The sequence below is a fragment of the Martes martes genome, assembly GCF_963455335.1.
Source record: "Martes martes genome assembly, chromosome: 6".
Classification (NCBI taxonomy): domain Eukaryota; kingdom Metazoa; phylum Chordata; class Mammalia; order Carnivora; family Mustelidae; genus Martes; species Martes martes.
The window spans coordinates 101,378,550-101,394,511 of record NC_137893.1 but is presented as its reverse complement, the minus strand read 5'-3'; the positions used below and the strand labels follow the sequence as shown (position 1 = coordinate 101,394,511).

The 15,962-nt window shown below is 38.5% G+C and overlaps 1 protein-coding gene across 3 annotated transcripts in view; it reads left to right on the top strand.

Annotated features, from left to right (window-relative positions):
• Positions 1-15,962, top strand: part of DST (dystonin) — a gene marked incomplete at its 5' end in the record, with an annotated part of 401,175 nt that overhangs the window by 368,776 nt on the left and 16,437 nt on the right. For all 3 annotated transcript variants that reach the window (XM_080806480.1, XM_080806481.1, XM_080806482.1), the window contains 8 exons: positions 1,980-2,099; positions 4,789-4,958; positions 6,235-6,394; positions 8,721-8,915; positions 9,427-9,555; positions 12,957-13,100; positions 13,729-13,917; positions 15,215-15,344. In XM_080806480.1, the coding sequence (XP_080662606.1) occupies positions 1,980-2,099; positions 4,789-4,958; positions 6,235-6,394; positions 8,721-8,915; positions 9,427-9,555; positions 12,957-13,100; positions 13,729-13,917; positions 15,215-15,344 (1,237 nt within the window). The remainder of the gene's footprint in view (positions 1-1,979; positions 2,100-4,788; positions 4,959-6,234; positions 6,395-8,720; positions 8,916-9,426; positions 9,556-12,956; positions 13,101-13,728; positions 13,918-15,214; positions 15,345-15,962) is intronic.

Below are 15,962 nucleotides of genomic sequence, written 5' to 3'. Positions count from 1 at the left end.
TCTGTACCCTTATTGACAGGCTATCATTTCTTCTCTAGTATTTTGGTGCAGTTCCACACTGCTTTTAAATTAATTGTCTTCACCTTTTAGGGCTGTTTCATTTTTCCTTTTTTGTTTAAGCTAAACAATCTGGAAAATCTCACAAGGAATGCCCCTTCCTATCTTCACCTGTTATTATATTCCATTCCTAGACTAAATACAGAGAAGAGGTAAAATTCCGTATCTCTGTGCTCCAGGGAAGAGAGAGACGCGCCTGCCTTGGTTGGCATAGATCTTTGAATTTTGCTAGAAACTCAGTATAATGTTGAGGCTGAATTTTCTAATGACTCTTTTTGCCCCATTTAGTTGCATTTTTCTGTAATTGACATTTCACTCCATTCTTCTGGGGAGCCAGGCTCCGTCGGGTGATATAGAAGATGTCATGGTAGTCACATGTTTCAGTGTTTAAAGCTCTCAGCACAAATTTGTTAAAAGCTTTAGAAATGACAAATGGCATTGTTGTAGGATTACATGCTGTATTGCTTCTTTTTGAGGGGGATATATGATGTGTTCAGTGTTATCAGTGAGTCTGGAATAGAATCAGTGCCTTACTGTGTTTTTTAAGACAGTATTAATGATAAGCCTGACATCCTCCTCTCCACCAACATAGCAGTATCCTCTGTGATGGGGGCATTGCTTGACTTACAAACATCTAGTTTATAAAAGTGTTTGTCCTTTCTCCATGCTGTCAATTCTGTTTTCTCATTTTGTTTAGTCTGTAAGGTTTTTCTGCTGCTTTTTGGGTGCAAAAGTATATCATTTCTTCTATTTCTGTGGCTTAAAAATAGTTTTTAAAGCAGGACCAGCCTTAGAATCTGTGCATTTGTACCATTAAACTTGCCATCCGTGATAACAAGACTACCAAACACTGTGACTATTTCTTTATTTCTTATTATTCTAACATCTTAGTTTGGGTTCAGATGTGGATCATAGTTCTCTGACTTTGGCAGTTTCTGTGCCTCTTCTGGCCTCTGTATTTTCATGTTTAAGTTGATCGGAGTTGTGGGAAGGATGTGTCGGGGGATAGGTTTGCAGGGAGGTGACCTCATCGGGCCCTGCCAGCCTTGTGATCCTGTGCTCTTTTTCTTTATTGCTATGTCTCTTTTTGTTATTCCATTATTAATGTGCTTTGATATAAAACAGACTTTATTTTGATGATTTCAGTTTTTTGTTATGTATCTGTCCACTTAAGTTCATTATGAGAAATTACTTATAACCAGTCTCACAATTTGGTATCCCAAAATAGTATTCACTAGTTCTCTGTGATAAACAGAAAAGAGACCATGGCTGAAATCAAGTATACGTAGCCCCAGAATAGTGCAAGGTCATAGATGCTAAAGAGAAATATGTTTTCTTAGAATTCACGTACCGTGGGTGCTCTTACATATAAACCAGTACATGAGGCACAGGCATGAATTTGAGGATTCTGATAGCAGCAGTAAAAATACTTGTATTAAGTAGGAATTGTAAGGCCTTTGTTGTTATTGTTCTTGTTACTTTTTAGGACCGACTTATAAACTTTATCTTTCGTCCCTCCCTTTTTGTTCCTTTTCCTTAACATGGGAGTGAAACACCTTAGAAGTAGACCCAAATCTGCCAGTGAGGGTAGTGGACAAATAAAATTCTCTTGACAAACAGTTTATGTTAATTACTAAGCAAAAGGAAAGGGAGGTAAGTTCTTCCCGGTGTTCGCTGTTTCTAAGCTCATTTCTATTTTTGTTAAAGTTTATGTGTTTGAATGAGTTACAACAAAGTGACCATGGTGGGGCGGGGCACAATCACAGAAGTCAAGGGTTAATAAGACATTTGTAATCCGATGAAGCCACTGCTTTCTTCTTTTTTGGGGGAAATTTGAATTAATTTTAACATTTTCATTAGTTTCTATATATCGTAAGCACACCAGAAAATTTTCTGGACAGAAATGTACATTTCTTTTACAGTTTCATGAAGCATGGAGTAAACTTATGGAATGGCTAGAGGAATCAGAAAAGTCTTTGGATTCTGATCTGGAAATTGCCAATGATCCAGACAAGATAAAAACACAACTTGCACAGCATAAGGTGGGTCTGCAATTAAGAAAAGCATATATGCCATTCTTTTATCTCAAGATCACTTCTAAATTCTTATTTGGTTGTGTATTTATTCATCACTAGGGGAAAGAAAAGGCCATCCAATATGGACCTCCATTAAATTTAAAACCGATTGCTCTTCACATTGGTCAAGTGGCAGTAGTATCTTTCTCTCTGCTGACCATTCCCCTATGATTCTAGGGTCAGATGTTAAAAAAAATACAGAAAATTAAAACTGGAAGTGTTCTATAACCTATAACATAAAAGATTTATAGGTGTTCAAATGTTGGCATTTTAGTTTTTCACATGTCTGTCTTGTAATTTCTTTCGTAGATCAAATGCCATGTAGAAGATAATTTTATAGCAGAAAGTACTGTAATTTTTGCCATTAGGTTCTCTCAAACAATTTAGTGGGGTAAATTGGTCGCCTCTACACAAACTGATATTTCATTATATGTATGTGGTATATGAAAGTCCATCCTTATTCTCAAAGACATATAGTTGGTGGCTTCCCTATGTAGACTAGAAGGTATAGAAGCATAGTATTTTATATTTTCTACCTTTTTTATTCATACCACATGGCACTCAAAGAACATTCCCATTCTCCTCAACTCTTTGAATTTGGGTCTGTCGTTCTGGTTATAAAGTAATCATCAGCCCTCAGTGTAAGGATATGGGTAAAAGAGAGTGGGTCCTGCAAAAAACACTTTTATCGTTTTAAGTGTCTACATATATTTTATTGCTTGAAACATGATCATTTTTAAAAAGCTGGGAAAAATTGGGGTGATGTAGGGTTTATCATCCACAGAGAATTCTTGCCATCCTCTTCATAAAGGTTGGTTGCTTCTCTGGGTGGTTCTAACAGACCTCAGGAAGTCATGATCCTAGGAGCACAGAAGGAGACATTGAGCACCTGTTCTTTGACTAGATGAGGACAACTGAGTGGCTTGTTCTGCTGGTACTCTCTGCCTTTGAGCTGCCGCATTCAATATTGACAGCACAATGACAATGAGCAGCATCTTCTTTCCTTCCCTTTGGATGGAAAAAAGAGAGGCTCCCTCTCAAAATACAATGCCTGTTTGAACTTGAACATAGTTGTCATGTCATGTAGTCTTATGAAAGTGTATTGTGTATTTAAGTTGGAGAATCCTAGAAATAAGAATATGTGAAGAGCCCTGGTAGATTCTCTGTTGTTCCTAGTGTGACTTGTTGCCAAAGTCAACTATTATCTGAGACAAAGGTACAAGGTACATTAAGCCAATTTTAAACATCTTTTCTGTTCATCTTTTGGGTATTTTTCTGTTTTTAAAAAGTTTTGATCTGCCTTGTATTCAGCTATAACATTTTTTATGTATCTGTTCTTTTGGAAAAAATCTTTACAATGATTCTAAAACTAACATCCTGTTATTGGATAACAAGAAAAAAATAAATAATTACAGAAAACAAACTACAGAAATAGTGTGGTATTGTAATGGTGTTTATTGCTTAAAAATTCCCAGATGAAGTGGCTTCCTATTATAAGACAAAATAAATATCTTAGTTCTATTAAGTTCTGTTAGTTCTATTAACTTAGAGTGTCTAGCTTTTAAGGGAAATAAAAGCTCATTAGGTAATTATAACCAAGGTTATTTTAGAAAATTATACATTTGCATAGCATTTTATTGTCTAGGGTGATTCTCATGTGCTTATCAGGGTTTAGAATCACTGTGGTAGTGTTTCCCTGATATATTATGAGCTTGTTAGGTTGACCTTCCTTCCTTCCCATCCATGAAATTGTATATTCAATAGCAGCTCTCTCATTCTTGCTATTAGACACTTACAAACACACATGAAACATAAGGTGATAATGAGAGGCCTGCAAAGACAATGTCCCTGCCCTAGAAAAGCTTGTACCTGAGTTCTGTACAGAATATAATCCACCCCTCCCACACATACACATTTACATGCACAAACATGCAGATTAACAGTGTAAAAATGGCAAAGTATAGATGTCACATTGGCAACATGGCTATTTGGTACTGGAGAAGTAATCTGTAGATCCTGTGAGACTTTTGGAAGGCATCATAGAGATGAGGAGGAAGGGGGTAGACTTGCCCAGGGGTGTGACTGGAATGAGCAGTAGGTCAGAACGCAGGAATCTCGAGATGTGGTTCTTCTTTGTCCCTCATCCTGGCTCACAGATAAAATTATATGTACCATCATTGTGAATATCCAATGTGTGACAACAGATCTGTCTGACCAAAAACCAAAACTCTAGTAAATTCACAGATGATGAGTCACTCTGTGTCCACATAGGGCCTTCAGTTACTCATTGAGTGTTAACTACTTTTTCCTTTCCAAACTCCTGGGTTTTTCAATAGGCGATTAGCAATTTCATTGTATTATAACTCGTATACTGTTTGTGGTTTATAGCTATAAAAGATTCAAGATTTGTTTTGCTTTGAAATTACTGTCTTCATAATAATAGGTACTTTCAAAGCCACGTGGCTTCTGAGAAAAGTAAACTCTTCAGTTTATAAGGATTCTTTCCCACCCTGGTGCATTCCACTGTCTGACTTGATCATTTGCTGATGTCTTCCTCTATTAAGACTCCATTTATTAGGGGCAACTCATGTAATATCTCTTCACTATTTCTTAGCCCCAAGTAGAAATGCACACTGTTTTCTTGTTAAATGTATAGGAGTTTCAGAAATCACTTGGAGCCAAGCATTCTGTCTACGACACCACCAACAGAACCGGACGTTCCCTGAAGGAGAAAACCACCCTGGCTGATGACAACCTGAAACTGGATGACATGCTGAGTGAACTCAGAGACAAATGGGATACCATCTGTGGAAAATCTGTGGAAAGGTAACATGTCCTGTAGGGCAGTCTGGTTACCTTGTAGGTTTCTTTCAAGTATACAACAGTGATGCTTTGTAGGAACATTCTAGGAACCTTAAATACCTCCTTTGCCTGGGAACTTCTGGTCATCTGTAATACCCTACTTACACAGTGCCTGCGCCCAGAAGGCTTGGTTGTTCATCATTATTTATTTTTAATTACTTGATCCACTCAAAAGTGGTATTACTCTCCAAGCCTGTCGTCGCATACCTGACTTCTCTCAGGTCTCCCCAGGTCTCCTCTTGTCCTCCTTAATCTAATTTTCCCATAAGTAGGAGGATGGTCTTTTTAAAATATGAATGGGGTCTTGTCATTGCCCTGCCTCATACTTTTTAGGAACTTAATATTGAGTGTGAACCAGAACACAGGTTCCTTAGTGTGATGGGCAAGGTCCTCCCAATCTGACCCTGGTGTTCCCTTCCAACTTCCATCTATCCCTTTCTAGTCTTCTTTCTCATTATACTTGAACCATAAAGACCCAAAACTAATTTCTAAATCTTTAAGGATTTAGAAAGCACCATTTTAGTAGAAGAGTTCAAATATCTTAGAAATGTTTTCAAACAATTCATAGATCCTTGGTTTAATTACTTTTGTCAGTATCAAGATTAAATAGAATATTCTAATAAAATTATATTAGAATATAGTCTACAGAATACATAGGAAGAATATAGAAATTTTGCTGTTTTTAAAAATCCTTAAAACCTTCCATTTCAAAAGGTTATATGCTTTTTACAATGTCCTATAAATGATTTCATGGCAGGCAGACACCCAAATGCCAGGGGTTGAAGATGAGGCAGGTCATGACTACAGACAGCGTGTGGGAGGTTTGGGGGATGACGGAACTGTTCTTTCTTAATTATGAGATGGTTACATAAATCTCTACATGTGTTACAATTCATGGAACTGTACACTCAAAAAAGTCAAGTTTACTGTATGATAATTTAAAACAAAAAAAATTTTGTGGCATTTTTTTTTTAAGTAAAGAAACTGAAAGATCACTGATTTCTAGAGGTGATAATGAAGGAATTTTCCGAGAACGGATACGATCTACTTAAGGACTAAAAAAGAAAATTTGAGAAAAGTTTTGTTATTTTCTAAAGAAGGCAAAAAAATGCACTGAATATACCTGTATATTATTTTTTTTCTTTGACCACTGCCCAGCCTTCATAAATGGATTTTAGATGTTCGGGTATTTGGGTGGCTTTTCTGTTACTCAGTCTGACTTTTCTACCTTTTTCCCCAGACAAAATAAATTGGAGGAAGCCCTGTTATTTTCTGGACAATTCACAGATGCCTTGCAGGCCCTCATTGATTGGCTGTATAGAGTTGAACCCCAGCTGGCAGAAGACCAGCCTGTCCATGGAGACATTGATTTAGTGATGAATTTGATCGATAATCACAAGGTATTATTAACTGGAACATTTTATTGATCTCATTTGATTATCCTGAATTTAGAGGAAGCTGTAACCCCTTATCTTAGCCTTTTAAAATGTAGAGACTATATATCATAATATGTAACAGTCTTTAGTATTGATATATGTGTGCTTTGAGCAGAATCAGGAAGCCAACTTTAAAAGTGATACAGGAAAATTAGTATCAATGAGGTACTTTTTTTTTTTTTAATAATTTCCAGATCTAAAACCTTTTAGAGTTCTCTGGTGTTTTAAAACATGTTCCAAGAATATTTTACAGTCTTTTGTTATTCATATAAATAATTATGTAATTGAAAATCACTCCCTCAGTGTCCTGGAACTTGGTCATTGCATAAGTGTATGGATTTGTGACGTTATCTACAGGAGTCAAGATAGGCTACTTTTCTGTTTTTAAAGACCATTTTATCCTTGCACCTTAAACTCTAGCAATCTGTGAGATATCAGCATAGGCTCTGAGGGATTCGATTATTACTTTAAGTCAAGTGGTTTCCTGGCAATCTCCTGAGATGGATTTAAATTTTTTGTGCCAATCAAAGGGAATATTCAAGACATCCCACTGATACTGAGTGCGAGGTCCGAAATTATGGTAAAATGTTGTGTTACAACTTAAAGAACCTCAAAAACAACCTGAGGCACAGTAGTAATATGGGATGGTTGTACCAGAGTAGACTTTATATACAAATATTTTACAGCACTGTATTTTACAGCACTGTTTTATTTCTCCTCTCTTATGTTTGAATTAGAAAATTTATTTCACTTTAAAATGTTTTCTTTATACTTGCCTCGTTACGCTGTTTTGATCTTAACCTGTTCCTTTTTAAATAGTTGGTGCTTTTGCATATTTATTTCCTCTTTTTTAGTTCTGTTATCTGATTATATCTATAAAAGAGAGTTTGTTACATTTAAGTATCATTAAAAAATCAAAGAATAGATGAAGAACTGTGATTGGGCCTACAAAAAGAAAAAAATTTGAGTTTTGTTGCTTTGCCTGTATTGAAACAAATGTTTTGTGCATGATTGATACAGACTTTTTCATTCCTTGGCATTCATTCAATGAGTAATGAATAGTGTAATGTTACTTTTTACATAAATGCCATTTGTATAAACTCACTGTCTAAATATTTACTCCCTTCAGCACTTGCCAGGTTTTTTATATATTAAAGGTTATCAAGAATGAGTTAATCATTCAGCATTAGTAATACAATTGGAAGGCTCAGGAAGTTTAAGTTCACCAAGTACATTGGAAAGTCAGTTCAGGACTATCGGGCGAGTCCTATCACAAACAGATTACACAGATGTATTTTCGATGCCTCTGTGTGTGTGTGTGTGTGTGTGTCTGTCTGTCTGCAGGCACACCTCATTTAACACCACTAGAGTGAAAGCAAACAAAGAATTTATTGCACTATGTTTGGACTGTTTTTGACGGGCTCACTTTTATGAATGATTTGATTATCAGAACAGAAACTCATCGATAGAGCCAAAATGATAAGATGTGCTTAGTAATATTCATTTGTAATCATCTTTTAGAAAAATAAGGTAATCTTATTCTGTCCATAAGCTTGGTTAATTTGAAAGATGTAGTTGCACACACTGACTCTTGGATCAGAAATGGAGTACCCTGGGCTCATTTTTTGGATTAGGTCTGTGGCCAAAAGAAGCCAGTCTAACTCCTGGCACATCCAAGTTTATCAAAATTAGGCAAGAGACGGGAAAAAAGCTTTTCTTCCAAAAGGACAGATAAGGGTGTAAGCCTCTAAAATTTGACATTAAAGGTTAGTTCTCAGGATACTGTGAAAGCTGAAGCCCTCCCTGTGGGCTCCCCTGCCCTTCCCTCCAGTACCCTTGTGCAGACCCCAAGATTGCTTAGTTCTTCATTAGTCTATTTGTCTATTAATGAAGAGACATGAGGTAGCCAGCACATTCTTGGCACTTACACTGAGGATTTGAGAGGAATTGGGATGCCGTAGTAAAGAATTGTAGAAAAAAAGAGAATGTGACGTTTTCACTTGTGGAATTGCATATGAGTAGCCACCATTATTTAAATCCAAGGTGTCATTTAAAAATTAAGGTTTGATTGCTCAGGAGGATGCTAGAAGGTTGAACAGCTTTATAGTTCTGTTAGGAGCAAGCATGTCATGACTGAGCTCCTGAAGATTCTGTGAGAAGTATGGCTCATTAAACTGTAAATCTTAGAGACTGGTGCATGAGGTCATGTACACATATATTCCACACTGTGTTTTACTGGTTTCATTTTGTAGTGAAAAACCAATTTTTTATGAAAATATGGTCTTTCTAGGTTTTCCAGAAAGAACTGGGGAAGAGGACCAGCAGCGTGCAGGCCCTGAAGCGCTCAGCCCGAGAGCTCATCGAGGGCAGCCGAGACGACTCCTCCTGGGTCAAGGTCCAGATGCAGGAACTGAGCACACGCTGGGAGACTGTGTGTGCACTGTCCATATCCAAGCAGACCCGCTTGGAAGCAGCCCTGCGGCAGGTGACAGTCTTGTAAATTGCAGCTGGGGGTGATGAGAAAGGTATCAAAGCCCAGAGCTGCTCTGGTGGAGAACTGTTTCACTCCTCTTTTCTTAACTGGGACGGTGATGGAGAGGGAGATTCTTAGAGGATCCTTGCCTTGCTCCTCCCCCCAGGAGTTTAAATTACTCAGAGGGAGGTTTTCTCATCGTCACACAAAAGTGCCACTCTCGAAATTTTTCACCTCAGACGTGTAATGGGCTGTCATGGCTCTAACATCAGATTGTTAAAATGGTGAAGTAGTCTTCATATTGGCCTTTTTGATATATAGAGGTCTTAACATTTATAAAGTGTAGCAACATGTATTTTCATCTTTTTCGTGGGCATAATGCGTATCGTTAATCAATGTAAATTTAATACTTTTTTTTTCATTGAGAGGAGGACTCTATACTAACAAGCATCTTTGGGGATCTTCTTTGTGGTGTGTGTGTGTGTGTGTGTGTGTGTGTGTGTGTGTGTGTGTGAACTGTTAGGCAGAGGAATTTCACTCAGTGGTGCATGCCCTCCTGGAGTGGCTGGCAGAGGCTGAGCAAACCCTTCGTTTCCATGGTGCTCTCCCAGATGATGAGGATGCCCTTCGGACACTCATTGATCAGCATAAGGTAAGTTATCTAAATGCTAAGTAAAACTAAATGAGAAAATCCAATAGGCTCGTGATTGTAGATATCAACTGCATGCATATTTCCCTTTCTGAGAAGTAATTAAAGATCTAGCACATTTGAGAATTTGCCTTTGTCCTCTTTCCTTAATTGGTGTGTCCCCATTCCCCAAATAAGTGGAGTTATCTCTCCACGATTGCTTTTTGAAGAAGGTGGTTATTCTAAAGTGAGTCACCGTCTCCTCTCTTTTGGAAGAACATTGATTTTTCTAGGAGGTTATCTGGCTTCTGACCAAAACTGGTCAGTTTCATTGTACTTTCATGTGCATTTCAAAGGTGAAATTTCCTTCATGAGCCTTTGGCATTTATAAACTTATATCATTAGAATTGTAAATTAATAAGTTTGATCTTAGTAAACAAGACAAACAAGTAATTTAATAACTGGTCTTCAAATTTTATTTTTCAATCTCCGCCAGTTCTGGTTTTATTATTATTATTTTTTAGATTTTATTTATTTATTTAACAGAGAGAGATGCAGTAAGAGAGGGAACACAGGCAGGAGGTGTGGGAGAGGGAGAAGCAGGCTCCCTGCTGAGCAAGGAGTCCAATGTGGGGCTTGCTATGGGGCTTGATCTCAGGACCCTTAATGACTGAGTCACCCAGGTGCCCTGCCAATTCTGGTTTTAATCAAGATCCACCTTAAATTCTTCTGAGAAGTAGCCCGTAGTATAAATTATAAATTAAAAATGAATTCTGTAAGTAGATATACTGTTGGATAGTTAACCAAATAAAAATCTGGCCACTGAGTTTTCAGGTCAACATCTATTTTGTAACAGTGCCTAGAACTAGCAAAACCCTTAGGAGAGTGGTCTGGATACCTCTTAACACTTGTTTTTTTTTTTTTTTTTTTTAAACCTTTGTCTTTAAAAAATTAGAAATTTACAATGCTAACACTCAATGCAGTATCAATGTCAACATTTCCATTTAAAAGATCTGTTTAACGCCACTGAATAAGCTCATCTTCCAGGTTCAGGTTGGAAGGATGTCAGGAGTTCCATTGTGGCATGGATTACATCATCTGTGGAGACTTCTTATTTGTGATGACTGTGCTCTCTCAATGATGGGCTGCCTAACCTATAGCAGTGAAATATTGCCTTGTCATTAATAAAAGTGATGTGAGCTTGTCTAACATTATCTGGAGGATCGGAATGTTCCATAAACCATTTAAAGTGGAAGTTAGAATGTAAGAGGAGGAAAATGACATCAAATTTATTATAAATTTTTGATTCAGCTCAGTGTTTTGAAGAGCTATTATATTACTGTTGGCTGACCTATCAGCCAGCGTTGAGTTCCACTGACAGAGTTGGGTCTCAGAGGAGCTTCTTACATATCAAACATCTTACGGTAAGGTGCCCACTTGGGGTATCAGCACCCTCAGAGCAGGAGCAGGAAACCCCCAGAAGCATCAGGAAGCAGGGTATCCAGAGCAGTGGTAGTGTTGTGGGGTCTTTTTGTTTTGGTTTTTGTTTTTACAACAAATTACCTTTAAATATTTTTAAGTTGTGTAAAATTACATGTAATTTCATAAAGGGCTGCTTAATACTAATAATTTGCCATAACTTCATCCGTTCTTTCTAATTTCCTCTGCTTTCTTCACACACTGAGCAACTAAAAGTAAAACAAAATATTTAATTTCTTAGCCCTAGGACCAGAGACTTCTCAGTATAGTCCACTTTCAAAAAATGCCAAGCTTTCCCAGGTGAGCATAGAATGCAGGCAGGGAGTTGACCATCCAGCCCATGGCGTTCTGGGCAGGACTCTGGCACTGTTTGGTTAGGGGTGATTAAAAGTATACGGTCAGGGGGTGCCTGGGTGGCTCAGGGGGTTAGAGCCTCTGCCTTCAGCTCAGGTCATGATCTCAGGGTCCTGGGATCGAGTCCCACATCGGGCTCTCTGCTCAAGAGAGAGCCTGCTTCCCCCTCTCTCTCTGCCTGCCTCTCTACCTACTTGTGATCTCTCCCTCTGTCAAATAAAGAAATAAAATCTTAAAAAAAAAAAAAAAGTATACGGTCAGATCCCCTGTCCTTGAGAAAGCACAGCTGTTATTGACCTCTGGTTTTCTCTTCCTAGTAAAGCTCCCCCCCCCTTCAGTTAAGCAGATCTGTATTGGGGGAAATTAAAATAATTTTTTAAAGTAGGTGATGATATTTTAAAAATAGGTCATGTTAGTGGAGTATACTATTAATCAAACCTTGACATGACGGCAGTAAAAATGTGTAAATGAAAGTTAAAAAGCACTCATTCAATCACAAAGACACAAAATGGAATAACACACAGTATTTTGATCTTGTGGCCCTTAACGTCTAGTAGGTACGTAAGGAAACATGGCAACATGCCAGAATAGGAGGTTTGGGACAGAGCTGCGGCACAGAACCTTAAAAGAAAAGGTCGCTAGACATCTAGGAAACACATTCTCAGATGATCACCCTGATCACATGGTGTGGATAGTACAGGGTGTCACCTCAGTCTGCAGCCTTTGCAGCCCTTGTCCATGTTACTAAGGAATCCCTCCCTCCTAGTGCTGGGGTCCAGACTGGGGTGCTGGCAGATGCTTGAAATTCACTCTGATGTTCTGGAAGCACAAGACCTTTTTTAAGGCAGAGGTCCTCAGTTGTAGCCATGCTTTCAGAGTTCTGTGACTCATGTATCTATGAATACAGTTCTTATGGTAGAAAGTGCAGTTATGTGTGTGAGACATTTGCAGAAAAGTTGATTTGAAAGCATTTTAGAGCCCGTCAGGGCTTCTTCATCCCACCAGAGCAGGGAATGACTGTTTCTGGCTATCAGGCCTACCCCCTTCATGCTCTCCCTGACTCTTTCCTGCTAGATATTTGGGCCCTCTCTCCCTCACCCCAAACATTTATAGTTCCCTGCCCAGCCTTCTCTCTTCCTTTTTGGTATATATTCCTCTCATTCGGTACATATTTTGGCACACAGTTCATGCTGTTTTAAATATACAACCTCCTAGTCTTGTGAGGGCATTTTTTTTCAATCAATATTATTTTTGTCTCTGGTGGTACTGTCTCTCCTAGTTCTGTTCTCCATTACTATATGTACACGCTATCCAGATATAGAAGAGTGTGTTTTTTTGTGTAACATATCTTGTAAAGCATGAGGTGTTATCTAATACATGTATTCAGAAAAATACCTGTTAGAAAGTGCCTCATTTCCCATTGTTGTCCCTTCTCCTCTCTTAATTCCCCAATTAGTGAATTGTTTCCTGCAGTGAATAGTGCCGGTGAAGTTCTTGTGTACTTGTCTAACTCTGACGGTCACAGGCACGTCACTGGAGTTTTATTTTCAACCAGTGCCAGCAGCTGATCGAGGTCTTTGTTTCTGCTCTAGGAGTTCATGAAGAAACTGGAAGAAAAACGGGCCGCACTGAATAAAGCTACCAGTATGGGAGACGCCGTCCTGGCCATCTGCCACCCTGACTCCATCACCACCATCAAACACTGGATGACCATCATCCGGGCCAGGTTTGAGGAGGTCAGTGGGTCTCAAGTCATCATTAGAGCAGTAACAGAACTGAGATACATTTATGACCCTGGGAACAGGAGGCCTCTGCAAACCTTCCTCTGTGCATGACCTGTCTCTGCAGTCCACTTTTATTTAAAAACGTAAAGCCATTTTGCAGCTATGTCCCTGAAGCATGAAAAAGCAAATATTTGGTTCCCTGTGTGACTTTTTGTCCCACTTCCACATTGTCGAATAACCCAGCACCCAAACTGTACTTCAGAGGAGTATATGCTTGGGGAATGGATTGCATACATGAACTGGATTCTGCATTTTAAGATTTTATCTATTTCTATTTCCACAGTACTTCATGGAATAAGCATTCTTGAGCCTTCAGAGAATGTGTGTTTGAACTCAGATTAGAAATCTAAAGGAAGCCTGGGTGTTTGACACCCCGTCTATAACTGTGGGGGCAAACATCAGAGGGGGCTTTCATGTCCTCCGCAATCTGGGTCTCGGTACCACTGATGGGATCTAGAAAGACTGGCAGTGTTATGATCCCAGGCCAGGATGATCTGAATTTACATTTAAATGTTGTGTATTTTTACATCAGTTATTAACTAGGATGGATGAAATTGAGAGACATTTGTTTCCCCAACAGGTGCTGGCCTGGGCGAAGCAGCATCAACAGAGATTAGCAAGTGCTCTGGCTGGGCTCATTGCGAAACAGGAATTGCTGGAAGCTTTGCTGGCTTGGTTGCAGTGGGCTGAAACTACACTTAGCGACAAGGACAAAGAAGTCATCCCCCAGGAAATCGAAGAGGTGAAAGCCCTCATCGCAGAACACCAGGTAATATGAATATCATCCTAACCCCCTCTTCTCAGATACTGTTTTTATTTCACTGCCAAACTTCTCAAGAGATTGCTTTGTGCTGGTTACCGTCACTTCCTCAAACACACTTCTCAAGTCCTTCCTTACATTTATCGTCCGTTTGGCCCTGTCCTTCTGCTCCGTCTTCTGGCGACCTCGCTCTGCCGGGCTTTATGGCTCCATACTTGCATATTTTACTCTCTGCTGCCACGCATCTCCCATGATGACCATCAGTACTTCAGACACACCCTGTCTACAAGGGAGCTCATCGTCTTGCTCCAAAAAACAAATGACTTCTCTATCCTGCCTGTTTTAAACTCTGAAATGATGGGCCTCCCACTGACTCTGATTTATTTGTTTGCTTGTCACTTTGATACACATTTATAAAGGGAAGCATTAAATGGCAGCTTAGTTGACTAAGCAGCTAGCATTGCAATTATTTTTTAAAAATGTATGAGCCATTCATGTCCATAACGGCCCTGAAGTGCCTCACATCGTGTTCTCTGTGATCAGAGTTCTCCAGTGTCACAGATATTCCAGACGTGTGTTTCTCTACTTTTCACTTTTATCCACCTCCTCTTTTTTCCATCCCTTTTCACCATAGTCTCTGTCTTTGCTGCATATTCCAGATAGAGGGATCTCTAAGTCACGAATAATAATAAGCCTAAGAAGCAGCAAGATAGTCAGACCTCTTAAATGGGAACTTTAACCTGAATAACTTTTATCTCCCTTGGCATAGTATATGTATAAACAGAAATATTTAAAATATATCCATATTTAATATGTATGCTGTATGTCACTGTATAGCAAAGCCATCTGAAGTATTTCAAATACATTAGTGAAATGTGCTACAGAGATATCCTGAGGACCAGCCCAGTTAATTAGTTGCTTTGCAGATAAAGACTCACTTTAAGATTCTTCAGGAAGAGCTTAGAAGCTCTGGAAGATCCTGGTTGATGCACAGATAGGTTATATTAATTATACAGCTGCTCCCATGCATGGTCGTCAAGCTAAAACAAATTACTGATACAGTGCTCTAATTGCTTACCAGGTATATATAACATTTCATATTGTTTAGTTGTGAGTAAATGCTATGTTATAGTGGCTTACAATTTTTTGGCCCCTAAAGATATAACAAGTTGGCTTATGCTTTTTTTTTTTTCCCCCAGAGTGAATTTCAGAAATAATAGCATGGTCCTTTTATCCTTTGCTTTTAGTTCATTTCTAAAGGTAGTTTTCTGTGGTGTACTTATTTTAATTGACTTTGACCTTTCAGACCTTCATGGAGGAAATGACCAGAAAACAACCTGATGTGGACAAAGTTACCAAGACCTACAAGAGGAGAGCGGCTGATCCTTCCTCATTACAGTCCCATATTCCGGTCCTGGATAAGGGGCGAGCAGGAAGTAAGCAGTGGCCAATTTCTTTAAAATGCACATGGCTAAAGCCAAGGAAGTTAGTTTTGAGTTGTCGCTTGAAATTTCAGAGCAATGGGTGATTCTGTGAGCTCTATCATAAAAGTTTTCCTTGAAAGAATACATGGGCTCAAATATTGTAGCAGCTTATTTAAAAATAAAGAAAAAAATATATCCAGGCCTCTCTGTAATTTTATTTGCTTGAAGGGTATCTTTTAGATTAGCTAGAAGAAATTGGAAAAAATGTACAACAAGAACAGAAACCATCATCCCCTTTGCTTCTGTTATATAAATAACCTTATGGTGGGATATAGCAGAAATGACCATGACCTGGATATAGTTCATGACCTAACTGTTCATTAGTGACTGGCAGTCTGATAGATTTTGCCCATGTTCATATGACTTCAGGCTGTATTTACTTCTTAGTCTACTTTGACTCCACGAAAGGAAGTTACAAAGTAACATTAAAAACAATAAAGCAGGCTTGGAGAAGATTTAAAAGAAGTTCAATTTATATCTGAATAGTGGTAATTTGGTACATTTCTTAAAGGTGCCATAATAAAAAAAAAATTATTTCAGATCGTTTGTAGTTGCTGTATTACCCAAGGG